The 24,123-nt window shown below is 46.7% G+C and overlaps 1 protein-coding gene across 3 annotated transcripts in view; it reads left to right on the top strand.

The window, feature by feature from the left end:
* Positions 1-24,123, top strand: part of SYT16 (synaptotagmin 16) — a 94,750-nt gene that overhangs the window by 44,612 nt on the left and 26,015 nt on the right. For 2 of the 3 annotated variants that reach the window (XM_032188877.1, XM_032188878.1), the window contains exons 1-3: positions 878-938; positions 12,088-12,130; positions 12,361-12,987. In XM_032188877.1, coding sequence (XP_032044768.1) covers positions 12,432-12,987 — 556 coding nt within the window. In that variant the 5' untranslated portion in view covers positions 878-938; positions 12,088-12,130; positions 12,361-12,431. Of the gene's footprint in view, positions 1-761; positions 939-12,087; positions 12,131-12,360; positions 12,988-24,123 lie in introns of those variants that run through there. The other variant, XM_032188879.1, reaches the window with a different exon arrangement.

The raw sequence follows: 24,123 nt of genomic DNA on the forward strand, positions 1-24,123 counted from the left end.
GTGATGAATTGAAAGAAGACTGTTTCTCCACAATGTAACGTGGGGATGTTGATGTATAGCACCGGGTCGTCAGCTAGTGCAAGTCCCCAAAACTGATACCGGGGGAGCTAAACCGAATTGCCTCAGCGGGAGCCTGGGAACGCTGTGCCTCCGTAATATACCTCCTTCAGGGTAAAGTAACAGGTTAATGAGGCTCACAGGCTAGACATTAACCTGTTTCTTAGTAAATGTAGTGAAGTTAATGAGTGCCATTCCAGCATTGTCTGCTGGTTTTAGAGAAAATATACAAATTCCAAAGGAGGCGTTGGGCCTTCTCCCCCGGAGCTAATCCTCCCCACAGCGCTTAATGCAGGCCCAGGAATGGTTTGTGGCCTACAGCACTTCCTTGGCCAGGTCCTTAGGGCCAGTATAGATTGAGAGTCCCCCCTTTGAAGCCAGTGGACTTCTGCACTAATAGAAAATTTGTTGAAACCAGTAAGTCTCCCGTGATGGAGTTCACCAAGTGACAGATAGGAAGACCCTGATCAGAGTGGGGTTTGGTGCGTAACATAACCCTATTGTTGATGTCCTCAGAAATCTGGCCCAATGTGGGTGTTGTAACCATCTAACACAAGTCCAAATTCTGCTGAAATTTATTGTTATTTCTTCTTGGGATGAGAACAGGAGGCAGAGCTATGGATGCAGATGTGGTTAAACCCATCTTTCTCTGGGCAATTTCTCCCAGTTGTGCTGATATTTTCTTTCTGAATTTTTCTTCCTAGTTACTCCTGAGGCCACTGGGTTTTTGTCTGTAGTTGGAGACTTCGTTATCCTCCTTGCCATCCTCTTCCTCTTCATCAACAAGAAGCTCTGCTTTGAAAAGAGAGGTGGACTCTCATGCCTTGAACAAGGAAGAAGAAAACACTACAAAGAAAAGTCTAGAGTTCACGAGGGCCTTGGTAAGTATCACAATATTATACCGCCTTTGATGTACAGAATCTTCTTGAGGCTTTGATTGCGGAGAGGATAGAGATAGAGCCATTTGCTGTGTCTCGGGTTATTTGTGTGGAAAACAGCAGGGTTTGGGGTAGACTATAGTAACCTCCAAAACTTGATCAAATGGATATGCAATTGCTACCAGGCTCCTATTATCTTAGCTGTCTGGAGTACTCTCTTGAGAAATGGAGGGCTGCACTGGGGAAAAAACACTCCCTGCTCTCTGTCTGTTATGGGAGTGTTCTGTTAATCCAGTGAAGAACAAAATGTGAACAATTCTAAGTAACGACACTGCCTTTCTGCTCCTGAAGGATGCGCCTGTCCTGGTTTTCCTGCAGTAGCTATTACATGCTTTTTCATGCATTTGTTCTTGTCTGGAAACATTATGTCTTGGGTAAACACGTGAGTCCTAGAGTCAAAATAACTGTAAGAGTGCCCATCAGGGAACCTTACTCTGTTGCAAAAATAACATTTTAATGTTTCTTGGCTGTCAGAAAGGCATCTATTCTGGTAATGGTGGTAAGCGAGAATTTCATAATTTCATCAGACATTTATTTGTAAATTTGCATGTCCTAAGCATACAGTCATTGAAACAATTAGCCAGCAAGTGGCCTCAGAAGCCTCACAATTAAAAGGTTGTCTTCTTAGAGGTTCAGTCATAAAGGTAATTGTAGAAAGGCACAATCGCACAGCCTGAAGCCTCTGGAGCTTTTTTGATGTACTTTATGCCTTGTACATTGAGTTCAGCATGGCTTTTGCAAGGGACTTGGTCTCTGATTATACTTTAAGAGTCCAGGACTTTTGAGCAAGCAAAGGCTCGGATGTTGTGTGTGATAGGAAGTCAGTAGGACTCTCTGGTTCTTTCTAAATGTATTAAGTGAGCCAGGGTCAGGCTGATGGCACTCACAAGTTACAAAAGCAAATGGTGCTTCCAAGTCTCCCCTGCTAAAATTTTTTGACTTTGACATTTCTAAGCAAAGACTGTGTTGTGTTTTTTTTTTTTTTTTTCCTTTTTTTTGAACCATTTCCTTCATCAAGATTATATTTAAGTCTTTCTTCCCTTCTCTTCCCCTCCCATCAAGTAGTGTAAAAATGTGGCTTTTATTTCAGTTTTTAAGATGACACATCTCGCAGGAATGTGTAGGCGTTGACATTCTATGGAGCTGTCACAGGCTATCATGTAAACATGTATTTGCAATGCCTTTTAAAATGTGAATTATTAATAAACAGGGTGGCTTGCTTTTTTTGTTTTGTTCCTTCCGAATTTTGAAGGACAAAAAATTGCTTCCCAGCTGACACACTCGATGGCAATTTTCATTTCAGACTAAATCTTATGTGTCTGAGTAATAAACCTTTGAAAACATGGGTTTATAATGGAAACACTAATTCAACTTTAACTACAGCTGTGTCGTACAAGCAAAATACCACACACATTAATGAGGTGCTAAATCTGATTCGGTGGAGGAATGTGTTGTAATCATTAATTACAATAGAAACTTAAAGTTGGAGCCTCTTTTTTTTTTCTGTTCCTACAAAGTCAGCCTGGTGAGCTGGAGCTAAGAGCTATTTAAAAATATCAGGTCTCTATATTTAGTTTAAATTTTACCATAGCGTTTTGATACTTGCAAGGCCAATATGGAATATACGTGTAGGAAATGCTAATGTTTTTAAAGGACAGCAGCATGAGAGGATAGATTAAACCCAGGGCTGACATAACATGTCATATGGCAAACGCAGAAACCTGGAACCTGAGCTTGGGCTGGGAAGCCAGGAAAGCCAGTTTCTGGCACAGCAATTGCCTGGTGAGGGAGCTCTCCCAAGAGGAGTGTTGACAAGCAAGAGTTGGTTTCAGTCCTACTTTGCTGGGTAGAAAGGATCAGGATGGAAGTGTTTGTGACATGTAATTTAATGGGTAGCACTCACTCTTCCTGTTCTCAGCTTGTTTCTTCTGGCGAGCTGTGTTTATTGCAAGGAGATCCTGACTCTACAGGCTCTGCTGTTCTTTAACATGTAAGCTGGTAATGATTGTTCTTCCCAGTTCTAACCTCTCAGACTAGGGAAATCCTTTCACTTCTCCCCATCTGGAATCAGGAGTGGTTAGAACGTATTGGTCTGCTGTGACTATCAGCATTATAACAGATCTAAATAGGCCAGAAGGCATTTTGTGTTTGGCATGACCATAATTTCTGCAGTAGGATAAACCAAAATTTACAACAGCATATGTAAACAAAGGCTGTAGCCTCTGGATGTTTCTGGGTTTGATGCATGTTTTTCTCTTGTCCTTGGGTCTAGCTGAGTTTTAACTTACCTACCAGTAAAAAAAAAAGAGAGTTGGTATTGAAACATAAGCAATTCTGCCTGCTTTGCACTTTGCAGGTGCATGAGCTGACATTCAGAAAATGTAGCGTGAAGTGTCAGAGTCTGTTTTGTTTTGTTTTTGCTTTTCTATAAAGAGCCTGACCTCAAAATGGGGTGTCAGAATGAAAGAGATGTTTCCATCATCGTGGCTTTATGATACATCTGGCTGGTTTGTTGCTAATTTAATTGTAATTGCATACTTTGTGTCCTTATGAAAGGAACAAGAGAAGGGAAAAACCTTTGTGAAAATGATGATTTAATTGAAAACCTTTTAGAAGACTCCAGGACAAAGGCTCTTAATTGCTGGGACACAATGGATAACTTTTCTGGTACTTGAGGCTTTTGTGGCTGCTACTCCTGACTCCTTCTCTGACCTTAGCGATGAGCCCATCTCTTGCACAAGGATGCTCTGCCCCTGATGGCCTCTCCCTCAGCTGCCGGAATCCATTTGCTGCTGGAGCTCTTCTGGACATAATCACCCTGTATTTTGGATAGGCTTGGCACTGCAACAGAGAGCTTAGAGCAGGCTGCAAAGCTGGACAGAGAATTTGGTAAAGGCTTAAGCGAGAGAAGGGTAGCACAGAGCTGAAGTCACATTTATTAAGCTTGCTTGGCTATGCCTAAGCCTGTGGATGGTGGCCTGAACAAGGAGGGAGGACCATCCCTTGATCAGAGGCCTGACGTGTCAGTGGGTTCTTGTGTGAGACCTCTTTTGGGGCTGTGATGGTTCAGTGTCCCATTTCATAGTGTGGATTTCATGGCTAAGAGGTGGTGATGGTGTTCTTACGGATGGTGTTTGCTGTGTTGCTGAGTCCTTTGCTTCAAAAGTTCACGTGTGAAGTGAAGTTCCTCACAGAAACATGAAACAATGCTGGGCAAACCCTATGTAAGGAGCTGTATTGAACCGTGTGCTTCAGCGCCATGACTCAAAAAAGAAAAAGTCCAACTTTGTTCTGTACCATGATCTTCATGTAATGATGTGACCAGAGACCAGGAAAGCAATTGTGATTTTCTGACTGTGCCCTGTACAAAAATATTCCAGTTGCACCTTGCCTTGAACACTTGCCACAGTGTTAAGCCTGTACTCCTGATAACGTGAAATCGGCCTAAACATCATGGGATTTGAAGAAATGTTTCTCAATTTTTCCTTCTGTCTCATCAGCCTTGAGAGCGCTTTCAGTTCATGTTCTCAAGCTGTTCTGCACAGCCCCTGCTCCAGCCTCCGGGGCTAGAAACATACTTTAAATAAATAAATGGAGATGCAGTTCTTATATAAACCACTCGTCTTCAGTAGCTGAGGCTTTAAGGAACTGACACCTGTAAAAGTCAGGAGCAGGAAGGGCAGCAGCACTGCCTGTTGGCCCTGCTTTTTCGGCATGGCCTGGGCCCAGCCTGGAGCTGAGAACATCATGTGCAGCTTGTGAGGCCTTGGTATGTTAGAGGCTCAGCTTGATGGTTAAAAACAAGTAACGTGGGTACGGCGTGATGGTACCACTCTGGTATGCACAGTAGGCCTTCTTCTTCCAGTGGTAAGTGGTGGAAGACAAAAATGTGCTTTTCCAAAATGAGTAAACCTCTGGCTGGTCTTTGTAACCCTGACGCTGAGGGTCCAGGAGCTCTGTGCAGACTGAAGATGTCACCTTGTCGAGGCACGTGGATCCTCCAGGCTCCCTGAGCAGCCAGGGGCAGGAGGGAGAGGAGCTCTCAAAAGGGAAATTTCTCAGTGCCGAAATGAAGCTGCTCTTCTAAATTGCTTTCTCTCTCAGTCGTCTGGATAGAGGCTCTTAAGAAGAGTGCATGGGGAAGTGTGAATGTGGCCACTGATGCCTGCCTAGATAGCAGAAAGCCTGGCCTGCAGCAAGGCTGAATTAAGGGTAGAGTAGCTGTGGGAGCAGTTACTGAGTCAGTAGGGACAGCTGTCTGCTTGGATCTGTGCCTCTGAATCCTTTTAAATCATCTGAAACCAGACCCAGTTCTCCCAGCGACCCCTCAGCCTCCCAGTATGACCAGCAGGACCGGCGCTTGGCTTCGCAGAAGCGACAGGAGATGGCAGGTATGGACTCAGCCATCAGTTTATGCAAAATGGTAATGAGGAGCGGGTTGTCACCCACTTCTTTTGGCAGCCAGGGCTGCGGTTCCCAAACTGTGCGCTGCCTGTGGTGGTCCACACCATCAGTGCAGCAATTTCCATAGGCTGTGCTACCGTGGGGCAAACGTGGGGGAAGGAGGAGTAACAGCAACCGGGTGACTCCTCAAAATGTTTCTGAAATAACGTAATTGTGTTAAGCAGCTAGACAGGCTCTCCCACTGCTGATTTCCATGCAAGTAATTGCTCTGATTGACCCCGGCTTGTTCAGTTCCTGCAGGCTGGGTAGCACGAGTGCGGGCGGAGTGGGGACTCGGGCTGCTGGGTCTGCTCTACGAGAACAGCTTGACAGCACAGGTGGGTGGGCTCGAGTGGCGGTGTAAGCTGGTGTTTCTCCAGCCTTTTGAACTTGTGATTTCCTTTTGGATCTTCTGTCTTCATGCAAGCCGACGAATGACAGCAGCTCAATTACAGAATGTGCTGTAATTTCTGACTGCAGGTTTCTACTTTCATTCCCCTAATCCAGTAATTACAGACATTTTGCACTCCTTTACATTGAAAGAACACGGTTGCCACTACTAACACCAATTTTCTAATACCCCAACAATCTGTGGCTTCCTTTATGCCCTTTTTGTAACACTTGGTTTGAGAAATAAAAATAATGGAATTTATGCATTGTTGGTTTGTTGTACTACTGCTTAGCACAGAACTGTTTGTTGGGTTTGTTTTGTGTGTGCCTGTGGTGACAAGTAGTTATTTAACTTCAAGGGACCTGATTTTGACTTGGAGGACACGACTCGCTTCAGTAGAATAACCCTGGGGTTACACCAGTGCTGAGACAGAATCTGGCTCCGAGGCCAAGTATTATGGGCGAGGAAGGTGTTTCCATCCTTGCCTCCTGAAAATCCACACAAGATTTATATTACAATTTTGCTGACAGCCCTGTGCACGCAGTTACAGGTTCCCTGTTTTGCGAGCACTGCTCTTAATGCAACAGACACACCTCTGACTTCAGGACATTTCACAGGTCACGATAGGAAATCCACTGGCAGTGTCTCAGACACATTGCTGGTGGAGCTTCTGGCGTTAGTATCTGGATGCTGGACTTCAGGGAGCACTTTTGTCTGAATTTGTCACCATTCCTCTCTATTGTGGAGAGATCTGGGTTTTTGAAAAAGGCTCCGTGGTTTTCAGCAATTAATGTCACATTTGCATAATAGCATTTCTCTGTTATCCCTTTCTTCTTCTACCTACCTGCTGGAACCGTGAGGATCCGTAATTAGTTGTTGCCATTATTTTTAACAAGAGGAGAGCTTGCGACAAAAGGTTTGGGAAGAAAGATGGAAACACCGTGGGGTGAAAAATACTGACCAGAACCACTTCTGCCATTTGGGTATCACTTTTTTACAACTAATTTGGCACAGCATCAGTAGCAGTGAGCTGCCTGCAAAGGCATGAGATGATTTGGGAGTAAGAAATAAGTCTGCAGGCTTCCCCTGCTCAGGCTAAGTGCTGTTCAGCAGGGTGACAAGTGGCTATTTAAATGTCTGTCTGATCTCATCTTTGTTTTTGCTTTGCCCTTTAGGGGGCTGCAGGAACTGTTCTTTGCTTCAGAGGGTTTAGGACCTGTTGATTTGTAGCCTGTGAATCATTTTTCTGGGTACATGCTGTGGACCTGTCTAAACTGGCAACCCAGCAGCAGTACTCAAAGTTTCAATTGTGGAAAGTTAAATTCAGCAACCTGTCCAAAGTGCTAACAGAGCTTTTTGGTACAACCTCCTTGGCAGTGGCAAAGAAGGTGGATCTTCATTAACAGTGTTGGGGCAGCAAAAGTGCCTTCTGACCTTTGGAAGCTGGGAGCCGAGTTTCTCTTGTGTCTCAGCACAGGACACTGTTTTCCCAGGCAGAGAGGTGAGGCTGTGTTTCAGGAGCAAGCACTTGCTGGAAAATTGTTTGTTATGTGCTGGAACGCTGTTTTCAACCTGTGCTGTACCAGCCTCCCTGCAAGGGGGCAGTTTGGTGGGTTTGCACTCACACAAAGTGACTGAAGAAAAGGAAGTTTGTGCCTGCACAACAATCTGAAGGGAAATTGCTACAACAAATGCACATCTAATGGCAGGTTTTAGGACTCTGCATATCAAGAAGATTGAAAGACACTTTGCTAATATTACAAAACCTATGCATGGTGGTAGTGTTTGAAGTTCTGCTAATAGTCTTTTTTTTAGCTATCCAGTAATTGCACCTCTCAATGGGAACGCTGCTCAGGAGTAATGATCCTATCAAGACAAGGGAGTATAGATTGTAGTAAAGGTTATGATGGTTTCTGCGAAAGGCTTAGCATTGATCCTTTTAGCTATCTGATTTTCCAAGAGGAAAAAAAAAACAACAACTTTGAGTTAAGCAGGCGGTTCAATGAGAAAATTCTTATGGTTAGTTTTAGAAGATGGAACTTGGAGTGAATTTGCTAAACTGTTTTTTTTTTTTTTTTTTTCCTCTCTTTATTGATGAATGCTTTTAAAAAGAAATGGATTTTTCTTTCCCACACATTTCAGATGCTCGTCTCAGTTCTTCCTTCCCCCCCCCCCATGCAAGTCGAAATTGTTAGAGAATTGAAAAGTAAAAATCTGTAACATTGAAAAGGCCATGTTGTGAAATATATCATAAACACCCTGTTAGAGCAGTGCTTGCTAATTAAGGGAGATTGCTCCTGGGAAACAGCAAGCCTGTAACAGAGATCAGCCCCCTTTGATCCTCTGTAGAGTTTGTCAAAACCTTGCCTGCCTAAACTTGTCTGCAGCTTGTTACATATTTTATCCATCTGTTGCAAGGCCAAAAATAAGCAATTTATAATTCAGCTGAACTCCAGTTGTTCAGCAGATCACAGACTGAGGAGCCTTCAGTACGAGGAGAGGACAGAAGAGAAGCCAAGCACAGGCTGAGCAGAGAGGGACTACGCTGGGTTGTGGTCGTACAGATGTGTCCCTGGTGTGGCTGCAAAGCAGCTCAGATTTTTCCAATGAAACATGCTTCAGTGTCTGTCTGTTGTGTATATATTGAGATCAGAACGTTTGTGGGGGTTTGCAGCTTTAATCCGGATGGATTTCCCAGGACTTTGTTAGAGTAATGGATCATAGAATATCCCGAGTTGGAAGGGACCCATAAGGACCATTGAGTCCAACTCCTGGCACCGCACAGATCTACCCAAAACTTTGGACCATGTGGCTAAGTGCACAGTCCAAATGCTTCTTAAATTCAGACAGGCTTGGTGCCATGACTACATCCCTGGGGAGCCTGTTCCAGTGTGCGATTGCCCTTTAGGTGAAGAACCTCTTCCTGATGTCCAGCCTAAACCTCCCCTGCATCAGCTTGACACCATTCCTGCAGGTCCTATTGCTGGTGATTATGGAGAATAGGTAAGCACCTGCCCCTCCACTCCCCCTCATGAGGAAGTGGTAAGCTGTGATGAGGTCCCCCCTCAGCCTCCTCTTCTCCAGGCTGAACAGGCCCAGTGCCCTCAGCCACTCCTCATACGTCTCCCCCTCTGGGCCCTTCACCATCTTCGTCGCCCTCCTCTAGGCACTCTGACAGTTTAATGTCCTTCTTGTGCTGTGGTGCCCAGAACTGCACACAGTACTCGAGGTGAGGCCGCACCAGTGCAGGGTAGAGTGGGACAATCACCTCCCTTGACAGTGTGCTCAGGTGGCCAAGAAGGCCAACAGCACCCTGGCTTGTATAAGAAGCAGTGTGGCCAGCAGGGCTAGGGAAGAGATTATCCCCCTGTACTCGGCTCTGGTGAGGCCGCACCTCGAGTACTGTGTTCAGCTTTGGGCCCCTCACTACAAGGACATCGAGGTGCTGGAGCGGGTCCAGAGAAGGGCGACGAAGCTGGTGAGGGGCCTGGAGAACAAGTCCTATGAGGAGCGGCTGAGGGAGCTGGGGTTGTTCAGCCTGGAGAAAAGGAGGCTCAGGGGTGACCTTGTTGTGCTCTAAAGGTACCTCAAAGGAGGCTGTAGCGAGGTGGGGGTTGGTCTGTTCTTCCATGTGCCTGGTGACAGGACGAGGGGGAATGGGCTAAAGTTGCGCCAGGGGAGTTTTAGGTTGGATGTTAGGAAGAACTTCTTCACTGAGAGGGTTGTGAGGCATTGGAATGGGCTGCCCAGGGAAGTGGTGGAGTCACCATCCCTGGAGGTCTTTAAAAGACGTTTAGATGTGGAGCTCAGTGATATGGTTTAGCGGAGGACTTGTTAGTGTTAGGTCAGAGGTTGGACTAGGTGATCTCAGAGGTCTCCTCTAACCTAGACAATTCTGTGATTCTGTTACCCATACTTTTGGATCTGAACAGTCTCGTGTGGCAGTAAGATGTGTGTACGCACCATGTTTGCCCCAGCCTGCCTGGTGCATGACAGCTGCAGGTTCAAGCCTCAGCTGCCTCTTTGGGATGCCTGAGGGACCGCATCCAGGCCCTACAGGTGATTGCAAATCACCATTTCAATTCGGTGATGGAATTAAATTCACACTTTAAAAAACCTGTCAGCCTTCACGTTTGTGGTGCCAGCCTCCCTGCCGGGGAATCTGTTGTGCGGCGCGGCGCTGGCTGCCTGAGCCGTGGGGCAGTCGGCCACAGCATCCAGGAGACTTGGAACCAACTGGTAGCAGCTCAGAAATAAGTAAGGAGAGGAGCAAGGTATTCCCTGCGAGGATATCACAGGTCTGCCTTCCGTTAATATTTTAGAACAGATCAGAGCTTCGTTTTCGCAGCCATATGCTTTCTCTGCACTGGTTAGCTGTCGCTCCTGGATGCCTGCATCCCTCCGAGGGCTACTGCTGTCGTGTTCCTTGCTGCTGAGATGGAGGCAGAGCCTTGTGAAGTCCTCTTTTCATCAAAATCAGAGACTCGTTTGCCGTTCCCTGTAAATAATTGACTGGCTAAAAACGTATCCTGTAACTAGTACTTACTGACCCAAATTTACCTCCTTCCACATGTCAGGAAATCTTGCTGTCTAAATTACCATCGCTTCCCGGTGACTGCTGCTGTGACTTACCAGTGCCATGCATTATGCCTGGAGTGTGTGATCAGCTCTGCGAGAAAATGAGTTGCAGAGAGCAGCGAGGCTTTGACAAGGGCAGGGCTGGGCACGGAGGGTCAGTGAAAGGGAGCAGCTCACCTGGGAGCCTGTGTCACGACATTGTCTGCTCTTTGCCAAGGGTTTAATGCATGGCAGGGAGCATTGCCTGTGCCCCAGGGCTGGGTCAGAGGCCAGCAGCTGGCAGGTAGGTGCTGGAGTGTGCCCAGAGCCAGAGGAGTTTGTTACAGCCATCAGCTTTTAAAGGGGCTTTAGTGACCTGTTTATTTACTGTCCTTGGTAGGACTGCAATTTAAAGTACGTACTGAAGCAGATAATAAGCTTGTTGGAAGTGTCTGCTCCATAAGTCAACATCACTGGACAAAATTACTCAGGAGAATTATTCAGTAGAGGCGTTTCAAAATGTAAAAGACCTTTCAAGTCACTGATCTCATCTGTAAAGAAGCAGCTCCCCCCCCCCATAAAAGTGTAACCTCCTTCATCCATGCTCCATTTAAATACCCCAAACTGTCGTCTTCCCACGATATTTCTCTGAATATTGTTTAACAAGGTAATGCACATTGCTGCTGATTTTATTTTCCTGCTACTCATCATGTATTTACCCTTTTATAGTTTGATTACTCTTGGGCCTCTAAGTTCAGCAAGACAAATTAATTCTGGTATTATTATTAATAATAATACTGCCGGGATTATTTCATTTTTGAAGCTTCTTTTTGCATCTTTTTAGTTCTCTGTCAGCCCCAGATCTGCAACTATTTAATTCTTTCTTCCTAAACCCATCACACTGTGTGTGTAGGCTTTTTCTTCCCCGAGTCCCTCAAAGAATGTCTGTCTTGTGATAATCTGGGAAAATGTGTAATGGGCAAAAAAAGGCACCTTAGCTTTCTGCAAGTTATGACAGAAAAAAAAAAAGACCAATGTTCTTATTTAGTATTCAGGAGAGCTTTAGGAAAGCAAGCTATGGAAAGCCTGATTCCATCTCCAGCTTCAGAGAAATCATGTCTCGGAGTTCATCGCAACCCAAAGGTCAATATTTACAGTTCTCCAAATGTGTGGTTATTCTGGGTATGACAGAGCTTAAACAGCAGTTAAAATATGCCAACTTTTATAAATATCTTATCGTGATTGTTCTGTACTGAAGTGCTGTAAGGACCTGGGCTGTGTCTAGGACAGCTTCGTACTGAAGACGTGGCTGAAGCAGGTAGCTTATTCCAACTACTGAGGGTTATAATGGGATACAGACCAATGCTGTTGTTTACTTGCTCCTGTTACCTGCGATTTCATATCTGTAACATCCCACCTCCTGTCTTTTGTTCATTTCTGTGAAGGGCACAATTACTCTGCATCGGGCAGAGAGGGTTTCTGTAAAGCCTTTCTGAAATGAAGCATTTGAGGTGGTTTTCTGCCACAGGCTGGCTCTGCAAGCTTTGGGCCTGTCAATTGATTCAAACAAAACATAATTCTCCCCAAATTTTCCATTCTTCCCTTTCCCCATCTGGACGTGCTAAGGGTGTGGTAGAAGTCAGGACCAGGACATTATCTGAGATATTTTGACTGAAGTTTTTGTGCTTTATCTTTTACCAGGTCTGTTGATGGCTGTAACCAGAATATGCATGCTTCAGAAAAGGTACTCTTGCTCCCATGTTCTATGTTTGTGCTTTTATATAAGGTTTAGCAACTCTGCAGGAATATGTGCGATTTGTCCATCATTTCTGGATTTCTAGCGGTATTCTCAATGGGTGGAAGTCATTTTTCCATTTCTCCTCTCAGATCTAGACACCTTAGGTAGATAATGTGTTGGCAGGTGTTGATGGACAAGCAATTTGCAGTAATCTCTTCTGATGCTTATTCTTGTAGCTCCCTGAATTATAAGTGACATGCTGGCAAAACCGAACAACTGATCACCAGATACCGGCATAGTGCTAAACATGGCTTCTGAGGCTGCCCAAAATTTCCTGCAGCCACTGTCATCTTGGATGTCTCAAATATACGAAGCTCTCCAGCAAGCAGGAGACTCGATATCAGCTTCGTTGCTGAATTTGAGCGGGGTGGGTCGTAAGTCAGAGGAAGAGAGAAACCAGGACTTGGAGGACAATGGAGGAGTTTATGAGGATTACTCTGAGGAATCAGAAGATGAAATACAGATGGAGCTGTGGGATGAGGAATACACATATCCTAGAGAAGACGGTCACATTGGGGGTCCTGGTCTCGCTTCACAACCGCTCCCTAGTGGCTCTGACCTGGGTCTCCAGAGGCAAAAATGGGTCAAAAATGCCACCAGCTTACCAGAGCAAAGTGTTGAAAGCGCCAGGCCTTTGGCAGCCAATGGATCCCACTGGACGAATGAAGATTTCCAGCCACATGATCGGCTTCCTACTATTGCTGAGGAAGAAGGTGAGCCCTCTGTGAGGGTCAGAGACCATGAGAACAACCTCAGCGTGAGTGGCTCCACAGAAATTCATAATGGCAAGGCAAGTTTTGCAGGTAAGCGCCTTTCAAACACCCAGACAACTTCTCCACTGTTGATTTGATGCAGTCGCTAGTCTGCTCGTTTTGTTCAGTGTTGGCTTTGTTTCTCACAGATCAAACAGAACCCCAACAAAAATACCAGAAAAATCTAACCACTCCCTCTTACATTTCCAGTTCTTTTCTTGTTCATGAGATGGATCTAACTGAAATGAGTGGAAATCTCCAGGATGAAATGCCGTGTGTTAGGTGCCACTCAGGCCCTGTTGCAGTAGCATGGAGTGGTTTTCTCACCCCACCATGTTTTGTTTCAGGTAGCAGGATCCTTCAAAGAGAGTGTTTAGCCTTAAGCCTTTGCTTTGAGAACCATCTGCCTTTGCGTCATTGCTATTAAAGATATATATAATCTCAAACCTTGTTTCTTTGTGCCAGGAATCTCAAGATGTTACTGTGCCATGTGCTGTGAAATGCTGTACTAAAAAGTCCCAGCCATATCTCATGATTTTATGGATGAAAGGCTCCCAAATCATTTTCCTCCCCTCCCACCACCCCCACAGGCTTTTGAAATAAAACTGAAAAGGACAGCAGGCAGGAGATTATGGGATGGAGAAATGAATTTGGTATTTTCGGTTTTAAATAGACCTAGCTGTGACTTCTGATCATCAAGTGACATGAACAGCTTCTCAGGTCATTGTGCTTAGGACTGAACCTCAGCCACTTGAATTGTACTCAGTAGATACCTCTGTTGGTGTGGCCAGAGCTTCCCTGGGCCCCAGAAGGCCGATGATTTGTGTCCCAACCAAATGCAGGAAGGCTGCAGTCTTGCTGGCACCACCTTGGGGTCTTGCTGGGGTAAAGTTGCTCTACAGGAACTAATCCCTAAGAATGGGGATAACGGGAGGAAGGCAGGGAGGTTTACAGTATGAAGCTGGTGGGGAACTTGAGAGGCTGTGGGGTCTCCTCCTTGGAGATCTTCAAAAGCCATCTGGGCATGGGCCTGGGTGGCCCTGCTTGAGAAGGAGCTTGGGCCAGATGCCCTCCAGAGGTCCCTGCCAACCTTAACCAGGTGTGATTCTGTGATTCTGTAATTGAAAAGAGCTTTTGGTCTGGCTGTTCTGTCCCCCAAGCTGGGGCTGCTTGTGTCATATTCCAATTGAGTGAATACGGATTTGAGCAGGGCTTGTAGGGTCCTTCAAGGGCGTGCTGGAGCCACGGATCCCCCTGTACAGGATCCCCCCCTACACAGGGCAGGTTGTCCTGTCTCTGGACTGTACCCTTGCTTGCAAGGGATGGGAGAAAAGGTGGTGAGCTCTCGGGGAGCTGGGGGCCAGGAGTGGGCTGCTCTCACTGTCAGAACAATTCCTCACCTGCAGGGACAGCTGAGGAGGACGGTTCTGAGGAGCACCAGGATGGACAACGTGAATTTTCCGGTGAGATGTGTAAGGCAGAGTGACACTGAGAGGTGCCCGGGTAACCTGTCACCCCAGCTGAAGGGGAGAGTCGCTGTGAGCCTTTTCCCAGCCGACAGCAGATGCTGACCACGTAGCTGCTGGGCTCTCTCCCATTACTTATTAGCTTTCCTTCTAGAGGACTAGGAGGCCTCGCAGACCTCCCTGGCACCCACCTCGCTGCAGCTTAGAGTGCTCTGCTTCCTCACGAAGCGCTTTAGAGGGCATTGCAAGGCTTTTTACACCAAAGGGATTGTCACCCTGAATGCTCCCAAATGGTCTTTTATCTTCTTATCTCGGCAGTGCCCTGCACAAAGGGCCATCCGGTGCTCTCGGTACCTGGTAGTCGTGAAGCTGGCTGCTGGAGGGCTGGCACCCGATACCTTTCTTCTCAGAGCTCTCCAAGTTGTATAATAGGAGAGAAGGTGCTGAACTGTGGTTTGAAGATGCCCTCTGTGCGAACTCTGATGTGGGAGGACTCATTTTGCTCTTGCCAGCGACCCTTCTCTTCCAAAACACAGACATGCTCTTTGTATTTCACGTTTTTCTTTGCATTTCCTCTTTTTCCTTTAGATTCATTCTCTTAACATCAAGAGTGCGAACTCTTCTGACGGTAACCTAGACATGCAGGGAGGCTGCAATGCCCTGGCAACTTAAAATTTCACTCACGGATTAGAGTGATCAAAAGAAGATGTTTGAGGTATCCGTATTTCTGCTGGTTTTGTTACCTAACCCTAAGTGACAATGTAAGTGAGCATATGGACTTGCTGACATTCAGCAAAGGCGTTCAGTAGCATCGCTATTAGCTTGGAGCATTTTTCCTTGCATTTGGCATTTTTTCCTCGTTTCCACCAAATACATGTATCCTGTTTATCCTTATATTCTTTCAGAACATTGCATCTTGACTTTATTTCACTTAATGTACCATATTTCTCTCCACAATAGAATATTTTAAAGCTAAATTGGCACAAAACAGTTGCGATGCTGAATGCTTTTTGTTGCCATGGAAATATTTCTGGGCACTTACTGAAGACCTGGTTGCCAATAGTAATGTAACAGAGAAAATAGATATGCTTCATTTAGCAGCCACTGGTGATTAAAGAGCCACAGAAACCCGTTACAAGGTCATTCCAATATATAGTTTATTAGATTTAGGGGGGAAAAAAATCACCCTAGAAGAGAAAAGTTTAAAAAAAAAAAAAATCAAAACAAAATCCAGTTGTTCCCCTCTCTTAAACTTACATCATGCTTCTGAGATGAAATAAAATAGAACTGCAGTTAAAACCCATCATTATGCCGCCTTCTTTTTATCAAATACGTTTCTGATCACATTTCTGCCTCCTAGGAAATGTGTCCTAGCTCCCAGGGTAGCTTTTCCGACGCCCCAGAGCAGCTCACGCATTACTGAAAACCATTTTTAGGCTTAGGGATTTAATACAGCGTTTGAGCAATGAGATTCTTGGGTTCTTAAGTCAAACGTCTGCTGGGTACCGCGAGGCATGCTGAGCAGCGGGGTGCAGGGCTGGCTGCTGCCGAGTCCTAGTTTGTACTTCAGTGATGCTTGTAACGTCGTGCCAAGGTTTCAAAACAAATGCAGGGAAAAGTTTTTCACTTTGGATGCTTTTGGTCCACGGCATAAAAATGAGGAAGGAGTTCATTGAAGCACGGTGCTTGGTTTTGAGGTGATGGGAATGCAGCCCCTTCGTGCAGGCAGGTCTCTGCCACCACCTGTATGCTTTGAAAATAGAGATGAACTTGCTCTTGCAGCTTCCTCGAGACCTTCCTTGTTGTCTAACCTCAGTGTTTCTGACAGAGGAACCATCGCCCATCTCAGAAGGGGGAGAGAGCAGCTTTTGCATCCCCCTGCGGCGGAGACGGAGCGGCTCAGCTGACTGGGGGTGGCTGGTGAGAGAGCGGCTGCCAAATCCATCATTGCACATTTGGCTTAAGAGTTTGGGAAAAGAAAAAAAAAAAAAAAAAAAAAAAAGCAGCGGAGCAATAAGGCACTTCCAAAAGTAGTGAGCTGCTAGCAGAGGGGTGTAGAGCTGGCCGGTCCGTCTGTTTCCCAGCCTGGCGCTGTTATAGAAAAATCAGTACTGATGAAAAAAAGCGGAGAGCAGCGATAATCGTGCTCTGAATGCAGTGAGCTCAACCCGCTTCTTCCTCGGGGCCTGCGTCCTTTGCAAACAGAAAGTCAAAGTGACCATTAAGCAGAGCGGTTTGGGCAGCGGCTGCTCTGCAAAGACACGGGGAGAGGCACACGTTGGCAGAGCCGGGGTTGTGAATCAGAGCCGAGCTATTTTTGCACAGCCGGTGCTGTGATTGAGGAGCCTCCCGAGCTGTCTGACACCGCGCTCATAACACCAGCGTAATATATAGGTGAGCGCTACGCTGAAATTGCATCAAGTCTGGGGAGACTTCTCCCATCAATTAGGCAATCCCAGCGCTAGCTGAGGACGGCCTTTCAGCCACGCTGAAGTAAATTGTTTGACCTTGGAACACCAGGAAGGTTGGTGTCCTGATGGGAATCTCGTCTGGATGGCTGCAGTCATCCTCCACATGTGTGTGACGGGAGGCTCTGGGAGTTTTTAAAACTAGAGAGCTGCACTGCATTTACTTACCTTAGTCTCCAGCTTAACAGGGGTCATTGATTTGTGCCGGTAATTGCTGTAGTGGAGGAAATTATTCTTCCTGCTCTATATAAGCGCTCCTGACCTCGGTAAATGACCCTTTATACGGCCAGGAATTCCTCGGCAAGAAGTGAGTTTTCATTAGGTCCTGTAGCGAGATCCACCCCTACCAAAAAGCTGTTGCTCGTGTGATAAATCAAACTTCTGCCTGCACCTGGGACTAAAATAGACAGCTGGGCTGTTTCCATTTAAAGACCCCGAGTGTTGATGTGTTTTATCACCTGTCTGCCCACGGAGCCAGCCCGTGCTCCAGGCAGGACGTAGCCCTATAAAAAATCAGCGCCTGCTCTCCAAGCAGGACATCTTAAGAGGGTACACTGAATCAGCAGCACCGCTAGGGCTGAGTGAAAGCAGGCAAAGACAGACGGTGGACAAAAGCACTTCACAGAAAATGCTCCTGGCTGCTCGAGTGGGAGAGATGAAGCGCAGACACGAGGTTGCATTCAGCGCTTTCTCTCTGGGAAACTCAGAGCCACTCAGGAAGTATTTGTGCGCAGACTTTTGTCCTTGCGAAGGTGGCACCGTGTTCCTTTGTATATTCAAAATACTCCTTTGCAGTTCTGCCTTTGCAAAGTTTCAAGTTGTGAGGTATTTTCATCCAGAATGCCACAAGTAAGTGGATGAGAGCCTGTGGCGGCCCTGAAAAGGGGGCGGATGGCAATATTTCCAGCTGTATAGCTGGGGGAGTGGAGGCAAAGAGTTTTCAAAGGCGCTACTATTGCGGGATCTGTCTTATCCCTATCAACATTTGCTGTTCATCCCCAGTTCGTGGTTTTAGAAGCAGTCTGCCAGCCCGCAGTGGCTCGGTGGTTTGGATTTTCACCGAGCTCCTTGTCTGGTGCTCAAGGCTTCGTCCTGCCCAGCTCCCTGGGAGCTGTGTTCAGGAGCACTCAGCATCCATGCTGGCCGTCCAGCCGGTTGCATAAGCTGCGTGCAGGAAGATTTATTTAAGAGGAAGAAATGGCTGTTGCCATTCAGCACAGTTGCAGAACAAATTGTGTGTGTGAGCGTGTGTGTTTGTGCATGTATTTTCTGATCCGCTTTTGCTAAGTGGCATCCTCTTCCCACTCCCCATATGGCAGCTGCGACTTTATCTTCCTCTGGGAAGGTTGTTTAGGGGCCCAGGAGGCTTCATTTGCCAATAAACAGCATCTTGGCAGCAGCTGGGAAGTGCTGCCTCTCTCCTAGAAACCCTGCCTCCTCACCTTCCTTCTCCTACTACAGGCGAGGCAGGTGCGAATGATCTCACTGCGTTGTGGTGGAGGTTACGTGCAGGCATACTAGCAGCACCCTGCAGCACTAGGACATAGTATTTCCCTGAGCTGACACCAGCAGTAGTACTTCTTCCCATTTTCTCTTCCCAGCTGCAGTCGTTGCTCGCTCGGCCTGCTTTGCAGGAGGCTGCTCGTGCAAACCCATGGCTGTGGGCAGATGCTTGCGGAAGGAAATGACCCTAAGAACTGCTGGAAGTGTGGGTGATCCTCCTCTGGTTCTTCCCACCCTCTTTGCGTTGCTTACCAGCACAAAGAGCGCTCGTGAACTGATTGAGATGGCATCAGTGGTGCTCCTCACCTTCTGTCAGAGGTAGGGGTGAGGCCGTGGCTTCGTTTCTGGCTCTTGTGACGAGCTGCTGGCAGCCGTCATCACCATGAGTGGCCTGGTGGACTCCCAAAACACAATGGTAGTAACCGAGGGGAAACACTGGGATGAAAGAAGAGAGGGAGATTGCAGTCATGGGGGAAAAATGCGCAGTTTTACAGGTGAGGGTCAGTGTTGTGCTGTGTGGATCTTCCAAGCAATGAGGGAGACGTGGTTGGGCTCTGCCTCTGCGATGCATTCTCATGGTTCTCCTGCAGTTACCTCTGGTTTAGGGACGCTTCATCAGCAGCTATTTGTAGACCAACCATGGATGAGTTAGACTGAATCTCAAACCAATCTGTAGCAGAATCTGTAGAAGATCCCTTCAGGTGACCATGAGAAGAGCTGCTGCTCTCCTGGCCTCCTCACCCCACCCAGAAGCTCCCTGACGTGCAGGCACGTGCTCCCCCGTCCAGAGAGCTGAGCAGTGCTGCTGATGAAGCATCCCTGGAAGGACTGATGGCACCGGGTGAGTGTGAGCCCACACAAGCCACGTGCTCAGAGACATTTCATTTCTCAGGCTGAGGAGATTCAAGCCCATGCAGCCTGTACGTAGCAGCATAATCTGTGTGGGAGCACTTCCCAGCAAAGAGTTTGAGAGTTGCGGTGCTGGAGAGACAGCCCTGGGTTTGGATTAACGAGAACACCGAGGTTTGCTGAAGCTCTGTGGCATAGGGCCTGGACCTCTTAGCATAAATACTGTGCTGTAGCTGAGACCACTGGGCCTGAGGGTGCTTTTGCAGCTGTCAGTAGGTGATGTGAACCTGCAGCTGAGGAGCTCTGTCCTTCCCTGCTCACAAGTTGTGCTGCTCCCCATGCCTGGAATCACAGGCACGCCATTGCTTGGGGGATTGAACCTGCTCATTGCTTCCTCTGAGAGTCACCTGCCCCTTCCTCATTGCTCTTAAACCAGGTGAGTTGGCCACAACAGCAACAGGGAGAAACGGGGAGGAGAAGGAGGACAGGACTGTCCCTTTTGGGTGACAGCAGTGGTCACAAACCCATCAGAGCCCTGTTGCACCACATCCACAGCCCCCTGTGCCCCCCGAGGGCTGTGATTTCCCCAGGGGTGCTGGGTGGTGTTGCAGCAGTGGCGAAAAGAGGCTGCGGTGAATCAGCCCCGTGGCAGCAAACAGAAAGGTTCAATTAGAAAAGCCAGCGGGAAAATAAAGATCTGCCTCGTTGCAATGCGGTTGCAATCCGTAGCAACCCCAAACAAATATCTGTGCGAGGGAGGCGATTTCCACCCTGTTAATCAGCAAACAAAGCCTCGGGGGTGTGAAGCTGGTGGGTACGGTGCTGAGCGCCACGAGTGGCTGTAATCAGCCCGCGTTTGCTGGATCTGGCTGCTTGTGAGCGTGGCACAGCGAAACCACGGGAGGAGCAGGAGACAGTGTATGGGGTCTTCGTGGCCAGCTCGATTTCTGCGAGGGGAGAAGGGCATTTTCTGGAAGAAGCTAGTGCTGGTTCAGGCAAAGCCCCTTATGTCTAGTGGAAAGAGCTCACAAAGTGACTTTTGTTGTAGGAGGAGAACCGAGTATCCAAGCCAGACAGAAGAGCTGGGCAATAAGGAACCTGAAGGGATTCGACCCCTTGTGGTAAAAAGGCAAGCAGGAAAGCTGTCAGGAAAATAATGCTTCTAAAGAGAAAGGAGCTGGTGGTGGGGTACAGCCCTGCCCACGCCAGGGGATTTTCTGGCTTAGCAGGGTCCCCTGCGCTCTGTCACCCTTTGTCTTTCACTTTTCTGCAAATCCCAGGCCCGTGCTGGTAAAAGCCAGTGGCACAAACAAAGCCTGACTCACGCTTACTCAGCAAGTAAAATGCAAAGTGGGTGCCTGGGAAAGCCAGGGCTGGTTTTTGCTTCTGCTCCTTGGCTGCCATCGCCTCTCGCCATGGAAGATCCCTGGGCAGCAACGCAGGAGTCAGTTCGAAGCCGAGTCCCGTGTTCCTATTTTTAAAATCCCAATTTCAGAGTAGGAAAAAAGCGGTAGGAAAAGATGTTGATTGTCACGCTGTGTTCTGTGGGCAGGTCTCTATTTCTTTGCACAGCGGCGTGCGGAATTGGAGTTTATTGCTCTGACTGCTGCATTGTTCGGCTTTACAAGTGCCTGATGGCCAGCGCCAAATACCGCAATTGGCCTTGTTTCTGATTACCCCTTGACTTTTTTGTTTGCTTTTCGCTTTCTGCTGGAAATTTCCCCTGCTCTGAAAGCTGCCAAGCTGAGACTCTCCCTGCCTGCATTGCACCTGGAGCCTTCTCCTCGCAGAGCTTCCCGTCAGGTTTGGTCAGGGGTGAGGACAAATGGAGAGGTAAAGGTGGGTTTGTGGCACAAAGAGGACACCGCCGCTTGTCCTCGAGCAAAGAGGGGGCTTATGTTTAACACCAGGCACCCAATTGGATCCCTTACCTATAGAAAAGGGACAAAACCACTCAGGCCTGAGTGCAAAGAAAACACGCAGGTGAAGCGCTGTGTTGGTCACAGGCCATTAAGGCATATGCAGAAATAGGAGTTTTATGTGTCCCAGTGCATTCTCCACCCATTTTAAATACATTTAAGGTCTGGGTGGTTTCTCAGGATTGGGTTTCTGCTGTATAAAAAGAAGGCTTCTGGCGATGGGATTGTATCTCCAAGTAGTTTTGAGCATAAACGAGGGCAGGAGTTGCCCCTTCCTTAGGCAAACCCATGCAGCTGGTAGCTGCATTACTCTGTGCGTTGATTTGCACTCCCAGTTCAACTGGTTGACAGCAAGAGTGAGAAGAAGACACCAGACTGAGGCCACTGTGCAAATCAAAGCTGTAGTTGCACAGAAATCGGTAGTAGCAGCTCCATGTGCATCACCATATGTTTCCTTTAAAAAGTGTTCCTCCTCCTTTCCGAGCAGCTCCAGCAAACCCATTGCTTGCAGCAGGCCCAGTTTTCCCAAAGAGAAGCCCTTCTCTTTATTCTGCGTGCAGCTCTGGGTTTTGCTGAGTTAGGAGCCAGCGCAGATCACCATTTCTCTGTGTCATCCCCATCATGAAAATTTTAGGACCAGGCCTATGTGACTGGCTGTGCAATAGCACAGAACACTGCACCGAGAGCTCCTGGGATCCTCCAAGCGTATGCATTATGCATGGATAGACTGATATTGTTTGTGCTTATATGATCAAATACATTTTTTTTTTTTGGTATCACACTTCTACTTCCTTCAGGGCTTGATGGTTGCTCCCATGGAAGCTTTCACTGGCTTCAGTAAAGCAGAATCAAAATCTTTAGGAAGAAAGCGAAGGGCAGCATTAAACGTATAGGAGAGCAGAAATTTGTTATTTGCTAACTTTTCGTTGCTCAGCCAAAATCACTATATATTTTTTTTTTAACATGCAAGCAGACAGGATGCGGTACATCTATATTTTACACTTACGCTGTGGTTTTTTATTTGGTAATTTTTTTTCTTGGATGAGCTTTGAACGAATGCTAAGTTATTCTTTATACTTGGTAATGCTGCAGAGAATTCTTGAATTATTTATTTCCTACATTTTAGCTCAGTGTGGCTGGATGCCTGTAAGCCAACTGTGTAACTGATTGGGTGTTTGAAATTTTGGGGTAAGCGGTGGTAGTTTGGAATACCTTGCAAGAAAAAGAGGTCAGCCTCCTTCCTCCCGTGCTGTCATCCTTGGAAAAAAAAAAAAAAATAAAACAAAAACAACTCACATGCTTCCTTAAGAGTGGTGGGAAGCTGATTTGTGAAGCAGATGATGCATAGAAGCAATTGAGTTGAAGTTGCTAGAAATATGCACATGCTACGCAACATCTGCAGGTCTCAAGATGTATTCATTATCTTTCCAGAATGTAGATTGTAATTATGGGCCCTTTATTTAAGTTTCCATGGTGATACAGAAAATGTTTCCCCCTTGTCCTTTCCTAATCAGGACACTTGTATATTTGAATGGGGAACATTTTTCCCTCCCCTGGGAAGAGTTAGTTTTATTAATACGGAGACATTAAGCTGACATGGAGCTGTCTGCTGCTCAGGCACGGATTCAACAGCAGACGTATCAAGCATTTGCTACAGATTCCCCAGTGCCTCTGTTTAATTAGCCTGTGTGCTTCCGAATGCAAGTAAGAAATAGCATCGTGTCATAACAAGTGGTGATGCAGTCATGCTCTGGGGATTTGTGCAGTTGGAGTCAAAGTCAAGAGGCCAATAATCCCTAAAACCCGGCCAAACTCCTCCCTTCGCCCAAGCCAGACGCGGTAGATCAATTCAGTGGAGGGTACAGACATGTAATTTGGCTCAATGTATTCTGCCATTAAAAAACTCCTTTAAAAAAAGCAAATTGTGAGCTTTGTGGAAACAAACGATGAAGCAGCCCCGTTAAAGGCTGCAGTTGGATAGCTAACTTTAGGTTTTTGCTGCAGATTTACAAAGGAATCCCACAAGCGTTGCTGCAAAGCGAGCACTGGTATCTGTCTTCTCTCCTGCACCCCCTGCTTTGAAATGAACCTAATCAGGCGTTCCTCAGTTATGCACCCTCAGAAGCAGTACTGAATTCTCAAATGACCATAAATTGAGCTGACTGTCCTGGAGAAGGGGATCCCCTCTGTTTGCTGGTCGCCCCAGGAACATGGGATCCATGTGGCCTCTGCAAAATTTCTTTTAATAACCTAATTTACACACAGCATCAGTACACATCCTTTAAGTGTGCAGCCTCGTGCCCGTGGACCCAGGATCTTAATGTTACGTATTCATTAGCAAATGCTGAAAGACATGGCTTAGTTACTAAAGATAATGTTTTACCCCAGATTTTTGGCAAACTGAGTGAAAAGCACACTTTTGTTTAAAGTGAAGTAATTTTTATTTTGTGCCTTGAATACCCAGGAGATACGTGTAAAGTAGAGGTTATCAGTATTTGCTGAGCTTTGAAATTAATTTTGCGGAGGTTGCATGAGCTGTGGGTAGTGAGTTGACTGCACAGTTGGCGGAAAAGGAATATTTAGTTTTATGCGTTTCAATTATTAGGACAGATCATAGCGCATTTAGACCGAAGGGTTGTTACAACTTGAAATAATTCTTAGTTAAAGCAATTTCAAAGAAACTTACTTTTAAGGGCGTATGTAAAAATAATAAAATTTTCTGATGACTGGGCACTGCCCATTTACAAACCAATGCCTAAAACCCTTTTCCTTTTTTACCACAACAGGGGCGTTTATCTTTTTCCTCCAACGGAGAGCAGTTTTCTAGAAGGTGCAGCAGCCTTGTTGCCAGATAAGTGGTAAATCAGAGCAAGAGGGGCTCCGGTCTGCCAGCAGGACGTGGAAAAAGTCACCTTCTGCTGGCTGGAGTTGGGCGCAGGTTGCTTCGGTGCTGCCAGCTCCAGCGCCCCATCGTCACTGCCC

Source organism: Aythya fuligula, chromosome 5 (genome assembly GCF_009819795.1).
Source record: "Aythya fuligula isolate bAytFul2 chromosome 5, bAytFul2.pri, whole genome shotgun sequence".
Lineage (NCBI taxonomy): Eukaryota > Metazoa > Chordata > Aves > Anseriformes > Anatidae > Aythya > Aythya fuligula.